This window comes from Myotis nattereri, assembly GCF_964212035.1.
Source record: "Myotis nattereri genome assembly, chromosome: 8".
Taxonomy (NCBI): Eukaryota; Metazoa; Chordata; class Mammalia; order Chiroptera; family Vespertilionidae; genus Myotis; species Myotis nattereri.
In genome coordinates this window covers 12,183,736-12,205,569 of record NC_138083.1, presented here as the reverse complement: position 1 = coordinate 12,205,569, position 21,834 = coordinate 12,183,736, and the positions used below count along the sequence as shown (strand labels likewise).

The following is a 21,834-nucleotide window of genomic DNA, read 5'->3' as shown; positions in this document are numbered from 1 at the left end:
TACCAGTCTAACACAAAAAGTTATTATTTTGTTCACGGTTTTTAAACTATAATATCAATTTTCAGTGCCCACACATGCCCACAAACAAAAAGGAAATATACCACAATGTTGGTAGTTTCCTCTGTTAGGATGATGGGTAATGTACATATGTTTTACACTCTTTTTCCTCTACAATGAGCTTTTAGACATTTTTAATTGATATTAAAGCAGATGATGCAGGAGTTCAGAAGTGAATTTCTGGAGCCAGCTGCTCTTCATCAGAGACAAAGCAGATTCTCACGGCTGGTGGGGCTGCCGGCTGCTCCTCTCAGGCCAGCTCTGAAGCTCCCTTTTTGCCAGCAGTGATTTTTATTATTACTTTTATCTTTTTGGTCCTGGTGGAAAAGTTTTGAACTAACTTTAACCACAAGCAGGCTTCTCCGTCACCGTGAGGACAGGTTGCACTCACCCGGAGCTGTTTCAGTGCCATGCATGCAGCTTGCTGGAGTTTCGCATCATTCTCGGTCAGGGCGTTGGTGTAGAAAAGCAAAGCCTGGGGAATGAGGCTGCTGTGAATGAAGGGGGGAGGGTGCCGGAAGCACAGTCCACGGTGCCCACGGCTGGTCCCCCAATTGCTGCCAGTAAGTCAAGCCCTTACCTTTTTCTAAACAAAAATCAGGCCATGATCCATCAATCTTTGGGCCAGGTGCAAAGTCCCGAGATGTATACTACAGTACTGAGCTGCTCTCTAAAAACATTGGTCTGGTAGCAGTCGAGTGCAGAAAGCTCTTTTTGTCTAATGTCTATGAAATGCATTCCCGAACTGCTATTTGGAGGAAATGCTAACGCAGGATCGGATGTTCGGCCGGGACAACAGAACTGAACACACAGACGGAAAAGCATCTCCCCTCCCTCACCCTCTTCCAGTCACAGCTCTGCCCCTGCCCCCTTGGTCACATGACCATGGCCAAGTCACTTCCTCTGGAAAATAAAGTTGGCACTTGCTTCACAAAATTGTTGTAAGCACATAGGGATGAGCCTGAGGCTACAGTAAGGCCCCAATATTGCCCTCCTCGGGGGCTGATACCTTAAATCTAGAATAGTCACAGGTCCAGGAACCTGAAAGGCATAGGGGTCCAATTTCTTGGTTTTCAAAAAGTGGACTGAACACAACCAGCCAGCTACACATTAATTGCAAGTAAATGAGGATGACCCCTGGAATTCTAAGAAACATGCACGTGACATCGCAAAGACCAAATAGATAACGTTGCTTTAGAAACACGGAGGTGAGGGAGGTGGGTGGCATGTGGTTCCTCCCAGGCCTGGTGCTGCCGATGGCGATGGCGTGAGGAGAGCTGTGTGCATGTTTGGAGCATCCCTAAATCCAAATACCTTGCGGCAAGTGCAGCCCCCGTCACACACACCTTGGTCTTTTCCGAGAGAGAGCCCCCCTTCCTCCACCTCCCACACCTATGGCCAGGAGGCTGCCACCTCCCCTCATACATACCTTTTCCCGAAAGCTCTTGTTCTTGGCTGCGCTGGCCAGAGACGCGCTGGCCGCCCTGCACACCTTGGGAGGCCCGTCCAGCTGGAGCAGGGCCCAGGCCCTTAAGGTCTGGGGCAGGGGCTGGAGCTGGCCCAGCCGCTTCCCCTGCAACTTCCTGACGGCCTTGGCCTGCCCCGTGCACTGCAGCTCCTCCACGAGGGTTACTGGAAGAGACGGAAAAGTGAGCCCGGGGTCCCCTCTGATGGTGGCTGGGCTGTCCAGCTGCAGGTTGGCTTGGCCATGGCATTAGCCATGGAAAAGCAAGTCCCAGACCAAGCCCATGTGGTCACCAAGCCCATCTGGACTGGCTTGAGCAGGGCCTCCTGGGACCTCTAGGAAGGCTTTCTAGCAAGGGATCCAGTCCGCCCTGAAAACCTATACAGCCCCAGCCCAGACTTCAGGGTCGCAGGCCAGTCGAGCTTCCTATCATAGCCAGCTGTGACTTCTGCTCTGTGCTGAGAGAAGTCTTCTTCCCCTAGAGCTAATCTCATCACAGGGGCTCAATGCGGGGTCTCATTAAATTGGGGTTCTTAAAAGAACAGCTGGAGGGGAAAGATGCAGTGGTTCTTCAAAGCTGGCTTCCGGGAGCTGGGACAGGGGCCTCCACGGCTGGAGTCCCTTTGCTGTTGCACGTGGCTGTGAGGCCACCGGTCACGCTCCCAGCCCCTACCTTCCTTGGTGAGCTGCGCAAAGTGCTTCTCCAGGTCCGAGACGCTCTGCCTCTGCAGGTAACTGTGAAACTGGAACCAGGTGACGGTCTGCTCTTCGGGGAGGCCAGCTCCGGGGAGCAGCCCGCTGCAGCTGACCACCTGCTCCAGGAGCCTGCGGCACGCTGGCAAGGAGGCACAGCACGGGGCTGTGAGACACAGAGACCTCGCCCCCTAGGAGCTTCTTAGCTGGCGAGGCCAGGTCAGCTTAAAGCAGTGGTTCTCAACCTTCTGGCCCTTTAAATACAGTTCCTCATGTTGTGACCCAACCATAAAATTATTTTCGTTGCTACTTCATAACTGTAATGTTGCTACTGTTATGAATCGTCATGTAAATATCTGATGTGCAGGATGGTCTTAGGCGACCCCTGTGAGAGGATCATTCGACCGCCAAAGGGGTCGCGACCCACAGGTTGAGAACCGCTGGCTTAAAGGCTTTCTGAGGGCATGTGGGTGGGTGTCCCTCCCTGCACCGCCTGTGCCCAGGGAAGGAGGGGGCTCCAGGTGGGGTCGCACACAGGCCCGGGTGTGGGTGGTCTTGGGGGCACCCCAGGCTGGGGCCAGGACTGGGAATATGCAGGCAACTGAGCAGCCCAGGTGGGGGTCGGAGCTGCTGACAGCCAGCTTCTGGAGTGTGAGTGTCCCCTCCAGCTGTGAGCAGGAAATGCTGTGCCTCTGAGCCCACCCTGCGGGGCAGATAAAGGCTTGCCTACCTTCCATGAAGGTTCTTTCTTAACCCTTCAAGGTTCTGGTGGAAGCCATGGACCCTGCCCCCAGGAAAAGGCCCAGCCCACTAACTGCAGGCTCACAGGCCCCTCGTTCTCCCCAGCAGAAGGAGGTGTTTGCAGTCATGCTGATGCCATGAAGACACTCAGGGCAGCTAGCATGGCGGTGAGGCCCGCGGTGGCATCACGGAAGCCCGGGGGGGGGGGGGGGGGCAGCGTCTCAGGGGGACGGGGAGTTACCTATTTCCAGTTGTCCCGGGTACTTGCCCCGGACTCTGTGCAGGAACGTCTTCTTGAGCTGGTTCAGGAGCGTGGGGGCGGGGCAGGCCAGGACCCCGCCGGGCTCGGTGCACCCCCTCCACAGCCTCAGGCAGCCCTTCCTCCGCGCGGCCTGCGGAAGGACTGAGAGCCCAGGCTCAGACCCGACTGCGGAAGAGCGAGCACAGGGCCCGAAGGTTTCCCTCCTCTGGGACTTGAGGTCGGGAGCTGAGGGGTGACATGCAGTGTCCTTTTCCCACACTCCACGGTGACAGAGAGAAGACAAGCAGCTTCAGCTCTCAGCGCCTCACCCGGGGCACCACCCACAGTCCTCACAGCAGCCCGGGCGACTCCTGTCACCAGCCTGTCCTCATGGACAAGGGGAGGCCCGGGGCAGAGGCCCAACTGGGGTCACAGCTGCTGTTTACGTGAGCACACGCTGTGCGCCTGGAGTGTGTCCTGAGGATTCCTTCACCGACCCATTGCCCAGATGGGGAAGCTGCGGCTCAGAGGCCCAGAGTCACCCAGCTGACCACGGAGCGGGTGCCTCTTTCTCCAAGGCTGTGTGGCCGCCCTTCCCGCCCCCACAGTGTCTCTGAGCCCAGTCCAGCCAGGCACCCCAGGCTCCGGTTAACTGGACGTCAGGAAGGGAGACGAGCTCGCCTGCCCTCAAAGCCTGTCCCTGTGCGCCATTCACATGAGCAGCCGGTGGTGGGCAGTTACTTACTCTCTTCAACAGACGTCGCCTCTCTGACCTTCTCAAAATCCAGCATAGACAGAGTCTCCAGAACCTGCTTTTGCTGTGCAGCTTCTTCCAGAAGGCTCTCCTGGACCATCCTCGACAGATTAGGGGAGGCCAGTTTCTGGGAAGCAACCCACATGGTCCAGGTTAGCACGGACACGCCCTCTGATGTCAGTCGTCACGACCGTGGCCCTCACCGGCCCGGGCCCATCCTTTCTATCCCTGTGGTAGCTCCTTGGCTGTCCCCTGGGAGTGCCCCCTCCACCACAGTGGCTGAGACACAGGGTCCGACTGGAGCTGCCACGGGCGGCCTTTGCCACCAGCAGGGACCAGCCTGCCTGAGAGCAAAGCCAACCCACACAAGAAAGCAGAGCTGAGAGGGAGAGGCCCAGGCATGATGGCATCTGAAACCCTGGATCCAGCAGGCCTGAAGCCCACCTCTGGGCTGGTCAAGTCTATGAGCCAATGGATTTTCTCTTTGGGTTGAGCCAGTTTGGATTGGAGTTCTGGCTTCTGCGACTGAAGGCGTTCCAGCCACTGCCTTTGAGTCAGGGCTTAGGCTGCGTAAGAACCACATGACTCCCCCAGGCCTGGCCTGATGCTTCCCCAGGGGAACCTTCTCAATCTCAATGGCTCTCAAGGTGCGGGCCTCTGGCCCCTGCACCGTGCTCCCTGCCACCGTCAAGGTCAGCCCTTTGCAGAGAACTCCCAACCCCTCCCGGGCTCCCGGGCCAGTCCCTCCCTTTCCATCTCACCCCCCTGGCCCCAGGCCCCGTAGCACCTGCAGCAGAGCCTTGCAGACTTGGAGGTGGACCGTGAGCAGCGTGTCCAGCTCGGGGGCACCAGTCGTGAGCTCCCGGGATGACTCTCTCAGTGATGGTGGTGGCGGCCGGGTCCTGTCCTTTCTGAGTTGAGTGGAGAACTGGGTGACCATCTGGTTGGGCAGAGGGAACCCGCCCTCCCGGGAGAGCTGTGACCAGGGAGACCAGGGTGCTGTGGGAGCTGAGGGGACGGGAGCAGTGGCTGCCTGTCAGGTCAAGGTTAGAGGTTCTACGTATCCTCCATCATTATTTATTTTTTAAGATTCAAAAGAAGCCCATTGCTGGGAACAGAAAGCTCGGGGCTAGGCTGAGCTATTCTCTTCACTCTGGTCCCTGGGGACCTGCTCTGTATCAGGCAGTGGGCATGTGGGGGTGGAGGGGGGGCACAAGAAATCATTAGAATAAATACCAATCGGGCAGAGGGAGACGTAGGCAGGAGGTGGAGAGGAAGGAAGGAAGGGGCTAAGGCTGGTCACCTGGTCAGTGCTGGCGGGAGCACTCACCGGGGACCCTGGGGACCTCCAAAAAGGGACAGCTCGTGGGGGGCAAAGTCGGCGTTGAGGAAGGCGAAGCTCTCCAGGATGCATTCCATCAGGCTCTCGGCCGAGCTGTGCTCCCGGCGGCCTCCGCGGGGCTGTGGACGGAGCAAGACCTCAGGGCAGCCTTCCCCACTCCCCGCGTCCAGCACCCCCACCCTAACAGCCTCCCCCAAGCGGGCGATGAGCACGGGGCACAGCACTCCCCAAGCAGCCTCCCGAGTGGCATGTGACAAGGTCTGGTGCAAAAGCTCAAGGGAGACAGGTCCTAAAAGTCTCAACTGGTCACAGACACCCACGGGGACAGGGCAAGAGACAGTGGGGGAAGGAGTGGGGGACCATGCAAAGTAGAAGAGGGGGTGCCCTCCCTGGAGAGGCAAGCGGCTGCTCCAGCTGGCACCGCCCGCTTGGGACCCTGGGGCCAGTGTCGCCAGATCGTTCAGTTTTCTAAGGAAAGCTGGAAACCTAGAGTTTGTGGGAAGCTGCCCTGTTTTTAAATATTGACGACTGATTTCAAATTAGTTTTAAAATATGGTGTGAGTCAGGCCGAACGCCTCTCCAGGAGGTTCAACGGCGCCTGCGGATCGCAGGGAGACGTGGAAGGAGCGGAGGTTGGAGGCAGCGCTGAGGGAGGGGTGCGTGTCGGGGTGCACGTCGGGCTGCCCCTGCTCCGTCCCCGGAGCCTCCTGGTGGCAGGCCTAAGCGTGCATGCGTGCGAGCCTCGGTCTCCGCGGTGCTCTATAAAGTCTCCGTGACCCCCGGGGTGAGATCTGGAACCATTGCTCCTCGGGGAAAGGCAGAAGCTTCGAGCCTCTGGTCACATTTTCAACAGCGGCCAGTGTGTAACCTTGTTTTATGTGTGTTTCTGTTTAAAGACACCTTACTTCATATGCATTGTTTATTCCTAAGTGAATTCGAGCCAACAGCATGTGACTCACGCCTAACCCACGTATGTTCTCCGGGAGGCACATCACTGCCATCTGCACTTAGGACACTGGCCAGCACTTCAGCCCTGCCCTGGGGGCCTTTAAAACAGATCAGTCACCAAAAAAAGCACAAAAATGTAGCACTAAATAGAATGCAAAGGGGACACACCTACAGTGAGGGAGCTGAAACAAGACGGCAACGGCACCTTGTTCAATGAGCACGTCAGTGACTCAAAGTTCCTGTCACTCTGCACCTGACAGAGCCATGAACGTTGATTCTGGGGCTATAAATACATTTTTGCAAGTAAATGAATTCACAAAAAGAGAATCCATGAATAATGAGTATGTATGTAAATACACACACGTACACACACATACATGTGTGTATAATTTCTCTTTAAAAAGTCAACCTAAAATCCATAGCCTGTGGTCATTTTTATTCTACTAACTTGGTTTGCCAAAAAAAGAAGAGTTCCTCAAGATGTTGAAAATTATTGCCCGACGGCAGTGTGATTTTAAGATTTTTATGTAAAGTATAATTTCTCAAATTCCAGGTGACAGGCTGCATGCTTCCTGACAGATTATTCTACCAAAAAGTGCTATTAAGAAATTGAAGCCAAAACCGGTGTGGCTCAGTGGATAGAGTGTCGGCCTGCGGACTGAAGGGTCCCAGGTTCGATTCCGGTCAAGGGCATGTACCTGGGTTGCGGGCACATCTCCAGTGGGAGATGTGCAGGAGGCAGCTGATCGATGTTTCTCTCTCATCGATGTTTCTGACTCTCTATCTCTCTCCCTTCCTCTCTGTAAAAAATCAATAAAATATATTTTAAAAAAAAATAAAAAAAAATTGAAAAAAAAAAGGTACTATTCTTTTTCTTCTTGTTTTTTCTTGAAATCTTCAGGCAGGCCCATAGCAGTGGTAAATAGTGAACATTTTTTAAAGTTACTAGATAGGAAATCCACCTTTCTTTCCCCTGCACTGATTTGTGAAGTTGCGGGTGGAGGGAAGGAATGAAACAGAACAGGTTTTTGTCGGGAGCTGTTAAGCTGTTTTAGCGCCAGTGTGTTTTCATAAACTAATTGATGTATAAGTAGGTGCTGGTGTGATACATTTTATTTTACATACATTTAAATTTATGTAAACCCCCAAAATTGCATAATCTGCCCAGGCCAGCACCTCTGAGAGCCACGCGAGAACGGCCCCTGGCGTGGGCCCTGTAGGGAGGTTTCGGGGTGGGGGTGCCAGCTCTGGCTGTGAGAATGCCCCACGTTTGGATTTTAGTGTCGAGCGGCTGCCTCACCTGCTCGGGTCAGAAGCGATGAGATTTGCTGGGTTCTGGCTGGATGTGGAGCAAGTGATTCACTCTGAGCCCCACTTCCTCCTAACCCTCCTTCCAGCCCGATGAGGGCTCTTGTAATCCCCACTCGACAGACGAGCAAACTGCGGCCCCGAGAGGAGACAGTGCCTGCCCTGGTGGCGCGGAGAGCGGGCTGCGGGCCCAGGCCCGGGCGCTACACCCTTGGCAGAGCAGGGCTGCTGCCTCCGACGAGCGGACATACCTTCAGCCGGTCCCTGAAGCTGAGCACCTGGTACTCCAGCTCCTGGAGCCGGGGCTGGGCGGGGTCTGTGCACCTCAGTAAATCCAGGACCTCCTGCAGGGGCCTCTCGAGGGTCACCCCAGGCCCCTGCACTCTGTCCCCGGATTCTCCTTCATCGTGGTCTGTCCGGCTGCCCGGCATCGTATGGCTGTGGAGTGGGGAGCCCGGTGGCAGGTTGGGGCTCTCTACTCCCAAATTCCTCCAGCCAGGCCGCTCCACAAATGGGCCTCCTGACAGGTGGACCATCTCTGGCAGGAGGCCCAGGGATGGGGAGTCCTCCCGAGCCTCCTCTTCAGGGGAGGTGTTGGGGCCAATGGCCAAGGGCAGGAACCCCACGTCCAAGGTGGAGGCTGACGTGCTGGTCTCGGTGTCTCGGGGGTCCTCAGAGCTGAAGGAGTCCATCTCGGGCAGCTCCTGACTCCGGCTGCACAGGCCAGGGCCCCGCAGGTCGCTGTCGGACAGGTAGCTGAGGATGGACGTGGCCCTTGGGCTGCCCAGCAGCAAGGCCTGCTGCGCTGGCTGCTGCAGGACAGACTGGAGAGGGGGACACAAGACCAGCCTCACTGGCCACCCCAGGCACCACAGCGAGGCCCCCAGAGGGGCTCCCCTGCCACACACTTGCTCTGCATACCCTCGTTCTCCGGGTGACTGAGGTCCACCAAGCTGGCTCGGAGGTGCCGGTAGCACCCAGCATCCGCTCTGCTCTTAGCCCCGTCCTCTCTAACTCACACCTTCCAAGCCACAGAGGCATCCTTGCTGTTTCTCACACTCTCCAGGTTCATTCACACATTCCCACCCCAGGGCCTTTGCACTGACTGTGCCTCCTGCCAAAGGATGTTCTGCTTTATTCCCCCCAGCCCTCCCCCCAGTCTTTCTGCCCCTCAGGCAGGCAGTGCTTCCTGAGGGCACAGTCCTCACCTGCCCGGAGAGGAGCCTGGCATATAGTTTTGAATGAGTGAAATGCATGGAGGAAGGAAGGACCTGACACACAATACACCTAAGCGCTCATGGCATAGAAACAACAGCAGCTCGTCATGAAATTAAACATTTGGTGTTTCACGCCCTGATCTGAGGGCCTTGGAGTCCTGCCTCATTCCTCCCTGACACCTCCAGGCTCCAAAAGCATCACTGGGTTAAAAAGGCTGCTATGGATTAAAAGATAAAGAAAAAGCCCGCATCTGCTCCCAGATGGTATCGAGTGTCTCTAGAAAGGTGTGGAAGAAGTTGACAATGACTCTAAGATCCCTGGAGGGCAGAGGAAAGAGATGTTTTGCTGTATAATGTGTCAAGGTGTTACTGGAAATACATTCAGTTTAAAACAAATAAGTTGGAAGCCAAGGCCATGGCCAGGGTGGCGGAACCATCCAGAAACCCTTGTTCAAGGTATCCAGGAGAACCAGCCAAGTCTAGCAGCGCCCCAGAATAAAGGGGCCAACGTCAAGGAAGAAAAAGTACCGAAAAACACCCAGATAACCTACGTGGAGAGGTGCCAGGCTGCCCAGCCCAGTCCACATGCTGCCCGGGAAGTCACCCCCATCACCAGTCCCAGCAGGACCTCAGCGGCCCTGCCCCGGCGAGGCCCACTCACCAGGTAGTACCTCTCCCGGAAGCTGGGGGTGCTCGGGGGCGTCCAGTTGTACAAGGAGCCCTTCCTGCTGCCCACAGAGAACTTGATTGTGGGGCTGGGTGACACCAGGAAGCTCTCGGTATCAAACGGGCTGGAGGAGAGAGCAGCGGCCAGGGTGTCACTGATGCCCAGAGGACACTCAGCCCGTCCAGGGCCAGGGGACTGAAGGGGAGATGGAGGCCCTGCCCGGGGACTCCAGGTCCACGTTCTCAACCTTCTTAACCGTCTCTCAGACACCCACCACCCTGCGGGCCCTTAGCCCGATGGCAAGGGTCAGTGACTGGCCACCACTCATGTGAATGGATCCCTCCTCCGTACAGGGCACCATCCCAGAAGGACCTCTGGGTCAGTCCCAGCCACAGGTAAGGCTGGGGGCCCAAGGCCTCGCCGGCCCTGCTCCTGGAGCAAGGAGACTGGGTACAGCCTCCTGGCAGGAAGCGACCTGCTCGCTCTCATTTGCACAGAGGCCTGGCTAGAGGTGTCTGGGGCCCAGCCCGACCACCAGGGCCCGTGACTCAGGCACTGTGGGCACCTGGTGGGAGATGCGGGCAGAAATGCCCACGAGTGGATGTGGGGAGCCGCTGTGTTTGGACAGGTTCAAGCCTCGGTCTAATGAGAGGGCACAGTCCTCTCATGGCCACGTGCAAGTCCCAGCTTGGAGGGCAGAGCCCTCCCAGCACAATTATAGCCAACAGCTGTAGCTGTCAGCTTGAACCTATGGTCCGAACACGTGGCCCCACGTGCCTGAGTGATGTGGGCTTGACAGAGTTCAGGTGCATGTAGTTGAGTAGGATTGAAACCCAGGAGAATGTTGTAAACATCTTGGTCACGCCCTTACTTTGCCCCGTGGCATCTGCTATAAAATAAAGACACGGCTTGTGGGCGGCATCGCCGTCTCTCAGAGAAGCAGCGTCCCACCGAGACCCAGCTTTCATTCTCTTGTCTGTCTTTTCTAAGCCTTTAGGCCGCCCCCACTCAGGGTCGCCCTTGGCCGTGCTGGCGCAGCACAAAGTGGATGCTAGAGTGTGGTCAGGCCACCAGGGGGAGCCACCGAGACTCATCGGGCTCAGGCTCTGGGTGAGCGTCCCTCCAGGTGGGAATTTGGGGCTGGCCCTGGGGAGGGGCAGCAGGGCCGGGAGCCAGGCTGGCCCCTACTCACTTCCACAGCACCTCCAGCTGCAGCTTGATGGTGCCCAGCTCGGTGATGTCCACCACGACCACCTGCGGCCGGGTCGTGAAGAAGTCGGCGATGTCACACGTCACGGTGCCCACCGCCAGGGAGCTCAGGCCACGCAGCTCTGTCACCTGGGGGTGAGGAGTTGTGGGTGGTGGCTGAGCGGAGCCCCCGCAGGCCCTGGCCCTGCCCCTGCCCCTAGGCCCCACCCACCTTGATCTCCAAGTTCTCGTGCAGGGTGGGGATGAAGGCCTTCTCCTCCTCGTCCCAGGTCTGGCTGTCGTCAGACTCGATTCGGCCCTTCAGCTTCCAGCGCTGGCGGCCCAGGCGCATGAGCACCTGTGGGCGAGGGCCATGAAGGGGTGGGTCAGCTGCCCCGGGTGGATGCCCCCACTGGCCACCTGCATGGGGGCCCTCCCTGCCAGGTGGGGCCCTGGGACCCCAGGGTCTGGCAGGAACCCCGGAGGGTGGCCATACCTCATACTGGTCTCCTGGGCAGAGGCGTGCGTAGCCCACCAAGCCTGGAACAGAGATGTGCTGAGCTCTGTCCTCCTCTGCCCCTGCTCCGTGGGTCACAGCCCCTCCCCGCCTGAGTCGGGCAATCAGACTCAGAGATGAGCCATCATGATGGACAGTGGACAGGCCTGGACCCTCACATCCAACTCAGAGGAGGGGCGGGACCTGCCTGAGGTCACGTCACAGGAGTGCAAGCCCAGGGCTGGGCGAGGACCCCTGAATTCTGACCCACACCCCCCCTTGGCAGAAGTCCCAGGGCCCTCAAGAAGCCTGACACCCACTCGAAGGGGCTGCTGCCCACCCCCTCAGCCCTGTTACCTTTCATCCTGATGTGGAACTCGCCCAAGTGGACTTCCAGGGCCCCCTCTATGAGCCACATGTCCTGCAAAGCCCCACAGGATGGCTCAGCACCTGCCCCGAGGCGGAGCGGGGTGGGGGTGAGAGGAGTGGGCTGGAGGGGGGCGGAGGGCAGGACGGAGGGGCACACACAGGCCCTGCCAGGCAGAGCTTCCTCAGGGCCCAGAGCACCCCCCCTAATGCGGGGCCTGGCCCCCGCTGCCCTCTGGCGCCCCTGCTGGCGGCCCACCTCGGTGCACTCCTGCAGGCTCCGGCCCAGCTCCTGCAGGCTCTCCCGGGAGGCGCGGCTGGGGGGGCACCTGGAGAAGGCCTGCTGCATGTTGGAGGCGCCGTCTCGCAGGCGGCACTGGATGCAGTAGCCCTCGTAGAGCTCGTCCACCTGCGGGGGCACAGGGCGGTGGGTGCTGCCCACGCTGAGGGGCAGGGGCCCCGGCCTGCTGGTCACTCTCACCCTCTGGGAGAGGCTGCCCCTGAGCGAATGCCCCCACCCAGCCCCGATGGTGGTCACACCCTGCACTTGCCCCCGGCTCCCATAGCTCCCACGGGGACAGGAACCATGTCTCATCCACTTGTATCCCAGCCCTTGGCAGCGGCTGGCGTGCGGTCAGTGCACAGTGGAAAGGAGTGCCCTGGACAGGTAACTGCAGCCCTTCCCTCTCCCTGCCCAAGTTTTCAACAGTAAACAGGGAGGTAATATTCTGCCACCCACTGGGCTACTGGAGGGGGCGGGGAGTGTAAAGCAAAATCATGGAAGAATTCATGGACGTCAGACCCTGCAGGACTCGCTGTGAGACCGTGGGCAATGCTTGTCCCTCTCTGAGCGTCCATCTCCCATCTCTATGGTGGGCGCGTGGTCTCAGCCTCCCAGCCTCTCAGATTGAGCTCCAGGTCCTCCCGGGCCCAGCGCCTGCAGTTCCTGCTCCTCCTCGGCTTCTCCAGCCTCCCAGCACCCAGGGACCCGCCCCGCTCGGAGGGGCCTCCTGGCTCCTGCTGTCTGCTGGAGGCCCAGCAAGAACAACCACCCCGCCCCACCCTGAATACCCAGCACCAGCTGACCTTGCTGATGTGGAATTCCATCTTCCGAATGTGCCTCTCCACAGAGCGCGTTTGCTTCTCCCAGGAAAAGAGAAGATGCGTTAAAAGTAGCCTGAACCCCCCCGCCAGCTCTCGCCACCCTCCTGCAGGCCCTAGCACGGAGAACTGGGCTCCCAGCCAGGCCAGCCCCTCACCACCCTCAAGGAAGGCTCATCGCTGGGCTTCAGTTTCCCCATTTGTAAAATGGGGAGGACCCCAGGTCCTTCTTCTAGAGCAGTGGTTCTCAACCTTCTGGCCCTTTCAATACAGTTCCTCATGTTGTGACCCAACCATAAAATGATTTTCGTTGCTACTTCATAACTGTAATGTTGCTACTGTGATGAATCGTAATGTAAATATCTGATATGCAGGATGGTCTTAGGCGGCCCCTGTGAAAGGGTCGTTCGACCACCAAAGGGGTCGCGACCCACAGGTTGAGAACCGCTGGTCTAGAGGATGACCATGAGAGCAAAGACACTACGCTCACCCAGCCAGGCCTAGCCATAGCCGCCTGTTCCCCACGTGCTGACGGAGGCAGGTTCACTCACCTTGTCGAGGTCGTAATAGAAAGCCTGTGGGGGAGCAAAGGGGGAGGGGAAGGTGTCAGGGCTCTGGATGCTCCCCCACGATCCATGAGGCTACACCCCGGGGGCGCCTGAGCTCAGAGGATGGAAAGCCAGCAGCCACTCCACCCTCTGAGGCCCGTGGTCCAGGCGGAGGAAGAAGAGGGATTAGACTCGTGTGCTCTGGGTGAGGCAGTTCTAAGCCTGGCTCTTTCCCAGCTCTGTGTCCCAGGCAAGTTACTCAACCTCTCTGAGCCTCTACAGTGGGGCCTTGACTTACGAGTTTAATTCGTTGGGAGACCGAGCTCGTTAACTCAAATTACTCTGTCAACTCAATGCAAAAAATCGGCAGAGAGACAGCTGGTATCTCAAAAAACTCGTTAGTCGGGACACTCTGAGTCAAGGCCTCACTGTATTTCCTCACATAAACGGGAAAGCCATAGCTACCCCTCGGCTTGCTAAGAGTAAAAGATGCGGTAAGCACTCAACAAAGTGGGGACCGTGGCGATGTGACTGTTTAAGGGGTAACTTCAGCCATGATCAGGAGAATTGAGAGTGGGGAGAGGCAGCCGGCACCACCGGTTCAGGCCTTAGGAAATGACAGACCCAGACGGGTCCATCCATTCACGCCAGGGGCCGGGGTGTCACCAATGAAAGGAATATGTCACCGGGGTGGGCAAACCTCTGCATCCACGGGAGAGGGTGCGGTGGGTGCTGGGAAGCGCTGGAAACCAGGTGGGATCTTGCTAATGCCTCCTTCCTGCATCTGCGTGGCCTGCCCGCCCCCAAGGGCAAGAGCTGACTGAGGGGCCCATCTTTCCCTCCCCAAAGGGGTCACTGTTGATGGAAAGGTTCTCCTCCCCTCCTGTTTTCCAACCCCTGCTCTGCTCTGGCCTGTGCAGGAGGGAGGCTGGAAAGCAGCTGGCAGGTCGCAGGAGCCCACAGGCAGCGAGGCCTCTCGGCTTTTGTTTCTAATCCCATTAGGATAGAAGGGTGGGGAGAGAAGTGGGGGTGGGGACTTCTCAAGACCGGAAAGAAAGAGCCTCCGGCTGGGAGGATGGCAGTCCTGAGGGGTGGAGCCTGACAGCATGAGCTGGTGTATCTCAGTGGTTAGAGCACTGGCCTTCGAACCCAAGGGTTGGGTTCAATTCCGGATGCCAGTCAAGGGCATGTACCTAGGTTGCAGGTTTCTCGTCTCAGTTGGGGCATGTGTGGGAGGCAACCAATTGATGTGGCTCTCTCACATCGATGTTTCTCTCTCTCTCTCCCTCCCTCTCCCTCCTTCCATTCTACTCTCTCTAAAGTCAATGGAAAAAATGTCCTCCAGTGAGAAATAAAATATCGGACACCCAGTAGCATTTATAGTTCCAATAAACAATGAATAATTTTTTAAAGTATAAGTATGTCCCAAAGATGCACAGGACATACTTACACTGAAAAATTATTTGATGATTATCTAAAAATCCTATTTAACTGGGATACTGTTTTTTTCTCTTGATTGTGTGGGGTGTGTATGTGGGGTGTGTGTGTGTTTCTAAATCTGACTCTGCTAAGGGGGAAATGGTAGCAAAAGCCCAGAGCAGATGAGTCTTGGACTAGAAGGCCCCAGGGCAGCCTCTAGGCCACAGCCCTCAAGGTGGCCGAAACAACAGAATTGCTGGGCAAGAGGACACGCCGGGGCCTGTGACAGACCCTCGATTCGATGCCCGGCCCAATTTCTTGGCATCACATAAGCCACCTGACTGCAGGGCGCCCAGATGGCCCCGGGCTGTAAGATAGGGCCTCTCAGACACACACCCCTCACACCCACCTGCCCTCGTTACTGCTAGAACCAAAGAGGGAATGGAGTGGGGCCTCCAATGCATGAACGCTGCACCCTGTTGGGCGGGGAGGGGGCGCTTCCCTCCAGCCCCTGGAGTTAAATTCATCCCAATGTAGAGCAAGTCCATTCCTCGGGGCTCTGAATTCCCAAGACTTGCACCCGTGGTGCAGGCCAGGGGGTGGGGGAGGGCCCATCTTTGAAGCCCAGCCAAGGCTGCCCCAGTGGGAAGGCGGGGAGGGGTCTCACCAGCCGGGAATTCCTGTGGGTGTCCTTGTGGCGTCCTGACAGGTAATCCAGCTCGGCCTGCTGGACGCACAGGTGCTCCCTGCAAGGGAACAAGGGAAAGGAGTTGGAAAAGGAACAAGAAGAGAAAGAAAAACAGGCCGATGACCGTGTCCCGCAGTGCAGGCAGCCACAGCTGCCATGTGGAGACAGCTGTGGTTCCCTCAGCTGGCTCAGAGGGCAGAGGGCAGAGGGCAGAGGGCAGAGCCGCCCCACCCACCCGGAAGCCTGGCCCCACCCGCTGGGCCTCCAGATCCCACACACAGGGGACCACGTGCCCGGCACTGCGAAATATGGGGAGCATCTCTGTTAATCCCCCAAACAACCCCACAAGCAGGTTCTGCTCTGGTTAAACCCATCTTAGAGGTGGGCAAACTGACCCTCAGAGACTGCAGGTAACCCGGCGAGGGTCACACCGCAGGGAAAAGGCAGAACCCAGGTCGGGAATGAGGCATCTCTCTGGAGGACAGCATCTCCCCCGAGTCCCAGGGAGGTCAGCGAGAGCACGCCTCCCTCGCTGACAAGGGCGGTCGCCCTGCTGTCTGCATGCCAGGGCCAAGCCCCAGAGCGGGGGCTGGGAACCCATTCTGGAAAGCACAGAGAAAGCCACAGGCTGGGAGGGATCCTCTCATGTGTTTTCCGGTCAAAGGGTCTGGACAGGAAACCTGATGTTTGGCCTTCAGAGCTGGGGTGGGGCGCCATCCTAGTGTCGCCCGTGACACTACTATCTGCAGGGGCTGCTCACTCAGAGGCTGGGCTCCTCGGGAAAACGGGATCAATCCTGCCCAAACAATCTCACACGGGGGTCCAGAAGCTGCCGTGGGAGGTGAGCACCTTGGAGACGGGCGTCCCTCCTCCAGCACAAACCCAGCTCCCACTGCACCAGCACCGGTGCATCCTGGGAGGAGGGCAAGAGAGGCCTCCTGGGTGGCGTTGCCCTGGAGGCCCACCCTGCTTCCTGGCCCTGGGATCCTGGAAACGTTGCTTCCCATCTAAACCAATAACCAGGAGCCCCCTCTGAGGCCTCTTACAGACAAGACCTGACCATGTTCCCCAGGGAGAGGCAGAGAGGAGCAAGCCGGCCAAAGGCCAAAGAGCCCACTGTGTGAAGGCCACAAGCAGCCCGTCCTTACTTGAGGCCTCTCCTCAGCGCTTCGAAGATCTTCCTCACTTGCTGCGTCTTGGCGTCCGGGCAAACAGACCCCTTCCGCAGAGTGCCGTACATCTTGGAGGGTTTGGCAGGTAGGCGAGACCTCACCGAGTTCCTTTGGATGGACTTTCTGTGAGAAGAAATGGGGGCGGGGGGTCAGAGCAGGAGTCTGGACAAAGTCTTTCCCGGGGCAGACACTTGGGGAACAGCGGCCAGAGCTGAGTCCACTCCATTGCCACCAAGCTGCATGGTCTCAGGAAAGTTGCTAAGACTCTCTGGGCCTAAATATCCTCATCTATAAAATAAGGTTTTGGATTTTAGGATTAAAAGAATACTATTACTACTACTAATAATAATAACCTGATAGGAGAAATTAACTTACAATGAGAAATACAACCAAGCAGCCCAAACTCCAGTGCTCTCTGTTCAGCATGCTTGGTCAATGCAGGCAAAGCTACGTTGAAGGCCAATTCATAGTCCTGTGGTGCACCCATGGGTGGGCACCTATTGGCTTTGCCTGCCCAACATCCATCATCTCCCTCTGTGAATAGCACCTCAATTTTCCTTTGGGTAACCTCCCCAGCTCTGCTCTTTATTCATGGAAGGAGGTGGCCTGACAAATCAACACACACATGTGTGTACACACACATGCACATGAACATGCATACATGGGCATTTGGAGACAAACCCATGCCTTAGCCTGGGTTAGCCGATATATTCCTCTCCCCTGGCCCAGGGAGAGGCATGGGAACCAAGTCTGGCCAATGTCTCTGTGGCAGAGCTGGGACCCAAACCCAAATGCATGCAGCGCCTCAGCCTGGGCTCTGACCCACACAGCTGGGAGCGGGACATGGGGTTCTCAGGTCCTCAGAATCCCCAGGAGGACTGAGGCTCAGGCTGCTGACCGCCCTCGCCCCCTACCCCACTAGAGTTTCGGGTTTAACTGTCTGGGCCTGAGGATTTGCATTTTCATGTGTTTCTTCTGATGCTGCCGGCCGGTCCAGGGACCACACTTTGAGGAGCACAGTCTTAGGGTTTTCACTGTGTCTGCTTCACTCGGGAGACATCCTTGCTAGAAACCCAGCTTCATGTCTCCCTGGGAGCCTTCACTGTCTGCTGCATTTTTAAGTCTAAAATCAGGGGCTCAGGACTAGTTCATTCATTCAAACACTCACAGAGCAGGGCTTTGCCCCAGTGAGGTGCCGGGTCCCACCCTCGGGCTCACAGTCCACGGGAGAGGGGGATGGAGGTCTGGAGAGCCAGGCGGGGGTGGGGGTGGGGGCAAGAGGAGCACAGCTCAGGCTCCTTCACCAGGCCTAAGAGAAGGGCCACTGGGCCCGCCATGCCCTGGTCCCCCAGAGACTCTGTATTTCCAGCCCAGCCAGATGTTGCACATTCCACGCACAGGCAGACACCTGCTGTTGACTCAACAGAGAGCAGCTGTCCTGGCCACCCTGCTGACAGGGACCAAGCCCCAAGCCCCATGGTTTCCCTCGGGCTGCATCTACACACCAACATGCCAGAGATACAGACCCCGGGCCCTGCCCGGCATGCTGAGACCTGGTCTCAGAGGATGCTACAGCAAGGAAGGGTCTGGAATCCCACCCTGGACCCTCAGGGGCCTTGACAAGCTGGTAGGACCCATGGCCCTGGCCAGCTGCCCATATTCAATCCCAGCCCCAGAGGTCACAGATATTGAACTAGAGCCGCAGTTTCCCCATCTGTCAACGGGGGACAATAAGAGTTCTTGCCCCACCGAGTTATGAGGTAGCCATTCATTCAACAAATATTTAAATAGGCACCTATTGCGCACCAGGCACCACTTTAGGGGGTGGAGGTACAACAGTGACCAACACAGGCAAACCCCTTCCCCTGTGAGCTGCTGAGCCAGCTGGGGGGCACAGTGGGAAGTGGTAACAAGGGCAGGCTCCAGAGACAGGCACCAGGGCCTGTGTGGCCTTGGGTAGGTTACTGAACCTCTCTGTGCCTATGTTTTCTCAGCTATAAAATGGGAACCAGAGGAAGGGTTGCCATGAGAGTTGCATGAGTTAATAAGTGTAGAGGGCTTCAAGCAGTGCCCGGCAAGAAGTGCTATGTATGTATCCAAGTTAAGTAAGATCATTTTTAAAATCATGTGTCAGAGAGTGCTTAGTGCCAAGGGGAAAAATAAAGGCAGGAGAATGAGTTTAAGTGGGACAAGCCGGGAAGGCCCCTCCAATCAGGTGATGCTGGAGTAAGGTTCGTGCACAGAGCACCGGGCACAAAGCCTGTTACATTAGTGCTCATCCCTGTCCCTGCTGTGGCCGGTATCCATCTGTGACAAGTGACACTTCCCAAAGGCCAAGAAGGGGCTGTGCACCCTCCTCCCTCCCCTCCCCGAGGCCACATCACCCACCTCTTGGAACAGACCCTCCACAAAGTTGCCATCTCCAGGCCGTAGAGACGGGCAGGGCTGCAGCCTCCAGAGAGGCGGGTTCCGGATAGGCTAGGGTCCCCGCAGGTGGCAGGCAGGAAGGTGGGCCAGCAGCTTTGAGGTGGGAGCCACGCTCACCTGCCAGCTCCCAGGGGCCCACCGTCCCTGGCAGGTGTGCGCCCTCCGCCAGGCCCCCCTTCCATCTACCTGGAGGCCTCCTCACCCGGGCTGCTGTGCTGTGCCTGGAAGCGCCCGCTCCCAGGGAAGCTCTGAGCCCAGGGCTCCGAGGGCTGGCCCAGCCGGGAAGGCGATGCGTGTGCAGCCTCCGGATGGCGAAATTGGGCTGCATGTCTGGCCGGTGTCACAACGGCTGGGGCAGGGAGCGCCCTCTGGGGCGGATGTTTCGCCAGCTCTGGGCGGACTCAGTAAATATTAAACAGCCCCTGGCAAGTCAGACAAGATTCCAGACGGGCACATGCAACCCATTGCCCCAGCCCTCACGTGAGGCCGGGGGCAGTCCTGCCTGCTGTTGTGAGGAAATACTTCGTCAGAGGCCCTGGTGCATGGCAGCTACAGAGGCAGGCTCTGCAGGCAGGGCCCAGCCGCACCTCAATGTGACAACAGTGTCAGCTACCTTTTCTCCCGTGTCCAGCAGTGCCAGATGGGCGGGGATGATGACAAACATGTGCTTGGTGCTCGCAAAGGTCAGACTGCTCTCGGGCTGCACGGGTACTAGCCCGTTTCTCCTGACACACTCTCTGAGGTCCCCAAAGTCTGTCCACATGCCCAGGACAGTGTGAGCGCCCCCGCTGTCCTCTCTCCAGCTCCGCTCCTTGAAAATCACGGGCTGCTGCTGAGCTATCCCAGCCACACGTCCCAGCCGTCCCAACAGAGGAATTCCCAAGTTGGTGAGGGCATTGCAGGGGCTCCTGGCTCAGGAGGGTACCTGCCTGACAGCCTAGAGGGGTGGAGACCTGGCTGAGGAGGGGAAGGGGTAAGAGCAGCCCTGCCTGTCAGTCAGGGCAGAATGGGACAGTGTCAGGGCCTGGCCTCCTCTTGTCCCCCCACCTTATTATATAAGGCTTCGTTATAGCAACCATTCACACCTTAGTGTAAAGTTCCCCCACCAGATTACTTCTTCAAGTGAACTCTTTGATTGTGGGGGACCAGAGTCAAAGGGGTTTCAGGTGCCAGAGCAGGGCTGGGGGTGGGGGACACCTACCCACCCCATCTAAGTGGAGCCCTGTTCACCTGCCCTGCGTCTAAGGTTCTTTTACCCGACCTGTGCCAGTGCTCAGTGCCTTGGCGATGTGGCTGTGTTTCAGCCGGTTGAATTACCTGGGAAATAAGGCGAGAGGTGAGGCCTGAAACCTGGTACAGTCTGTCCTGCCCTGGAGCCAAGGGTCCAGGCCCCTGGGAGCTGGACAGAGATAGGAAGTTAAAAATAGACGCACTTCTTCCCTATCATTGTGGGCAGCTTCTTCCTCACCCAGGGACCGGGGGACTGCAGAGGCTGAGGCCAGATGGGGGCCACTCAGGGACCGCAGAGCTCACCGAGGCCAGGCATCCTCCAGAATTCCCCAAGGGGGCGACCCCCCAGGAGGAGAAGCCCCCCAAGATAGTTACAGCCAGCAGAGCCCTCCTTCTTGGACTAGGATGCAGACGTGGCAGGACCTGCTTCTTCCCCTTGCTGCTGACCGCTCAGCCCTAGTGTCCGGGGTTGGATCCCCTCTATTCTCTCTCTCCCAGAGGGCTGACCCCAGGAACCCAGGAGGGGTCAGCAAGAGGCTGGCGTTGGCCTGGGGGACAGTTCGCATGGATGCCGGAAGTCCCGGGGCCCCCACAGGCCTGATGGGAGGGGAGTTGCAGGCAGGACTGGCTACAGAATTTGTGAGGCCCAGGGCAAAGGAAAACGCAGAGTCCTTTGTTCACCAAAGAATTTCTAGATGGTGACAGCAGAGGGTGAAGTCTATTTGAGGGGCCCTGAGCCAGTCTGCAGGCCCCTCCCGCTGTCCCCACAGCACCTCTGGGTGATCACAGGAAGGCGACCTCCGGGTGGACCAGCTCCGTGCCAGGGCACATAGCTTGGGAGGGTCGCACGGGCTGGAGGCCCCCTTGGTCGGGGGATCTGCACACTGTCCTTAGCAGCCCTGACCACAGGCCCCATGGTCTGGGGGACCCAGATGAAACCCAGGAAGAGGCAGCTCAGATATGGCTCATTCAGTCAAGAAACAATATCATTCCCTGGTCAGTTTAAACTTAGCCTTTTAGCAGCGTTTATGGAGCGCCTACTGTATGCCTTCCTCACAGTGGCGTCCACACTTGCCCCTCTCAGAGACTGGGGTCAGAGGCACTGGGCGTTCATCCCTCTGGGACTTTGACCAAATTTCTTCCCATTTTGGGCCTCGGCTTCAGCCCTTCCGTGGAGCCCTTCACACTGTGAATGTCCTCATGGTGGCCCAGGAGGCCCCGCAGGGTCCTCCTCCCTCTGTCACCCACACGCCAGCCACAAGCCTGCGTTCTGTCACTGAACACTCATTCCCACCCCAGGGCCTTTGCACTTGCTCTTCCCTCCACCGGACAGGCTTCCCCGCCCTCACGCCGTCCGCACGTGACCAGCTCCTTCTCTTCTCTCTGGCCTTCGCTCAGACAGGGGGGGCCCTTCTCTGGGGCTCTAATTCCTCCGCAGCCCTTGCCACAGCTGGGTCTCTCAGTGATTGTTGGCTTGTTGTTTGCTGCCCTGGGGGAGGGTGGGGCCTGGGTCTCTTCCCAGAGCCTGGGGCGGGGGCTGGCCAGAGTGGGTGCTCCATGCCTGTGTGTGGAATGAATTAGGGATTCCTAAGGGTGCTTCCAGCTGGGACACGCCAGGGTTTCATTTCAACCCTGAGAGGAACTCCTTCCAGGCACAGCTGGGAGCTGAGCAGCCCAGGGACAAGGCGAGTGAGCTGGAGGGCCTGACTGGGGGACCGGGCATCACAGGGCTCTAATGTGCACCTGTGGGAGGGTGAGGGCCAGGC

General features: G+C 57.8%; 1 protein-coding gene across 1 annotated transcript in view; it reads right to left on the bottom strand.

Annotated features, from left to right (window-relative positions):
• Positions 1-21,834, bottom strand: part of RIPOR3 (RIPOR family member 3) — a gene marked incomplete at its 5' end in the record, with an annotated part of 38,423 nt that overhangs the window by 2,461 nt on the left and 14,128 nt on the right. Inside the window, 18 exons of the mRNA XM_081097688.1 lie at positions 449-532; positions 1,487-1,689; positions 2,196-2,357; positions 3,198-3,359; positions 3,943-4,078; positions 4,739-4,862; positions 5,282-5,412; positions 7,801-8,373; positions 9,428-9,557; positions 10,626-10,771; positions 10,854-10,979; positions 11,118-11,161; positions 11,475-11,892; positions 12,570-12,626; positions 13,136-13,159; positions 15,219-15,297; positions 16,388-16,534; positions 19,426-19,746. Coding sequence (XP_080953814.1) covers positions 449-532; positions 1,487-1,689; positions 2,196-2,357; positions 3,198-3,359; positions 3,943-4,078; positions 4,739-4,862; positions 5,282-5,412; positions 7,801-8,373; positions 9,428-9,557; positions 10,626-10,771; positions 10,854-10,979; positions 11,118-11,161; positions 11,475-11,892; positions 12,570-12,626; positions 13,136-13,159; positions 15,219-15,297; positions 16,388-16,534; positions 19,426-19,746 — 3,067 coding nt within the window. The remainder of the gene's footprint in view (positions 1-448; positions 533-1,486; positions 1,690-2,195; positions 2,358-3,197; positions 3,360-3,942; positions 4,079-4,738; positions 4,863-5,281; positions 5,413-7,800; positions 8,374-9,427; positions 9,558-10,625; positions 10,772-10,853; positions 10,980-11,117; positions 11,162-11,474; positions 11,893-12,569; positions 12,627-13,135; positions 13,160-15,218; positions 15,298-16,387; positions 16,535-19,425; positions 19,747-21,834) is intronic.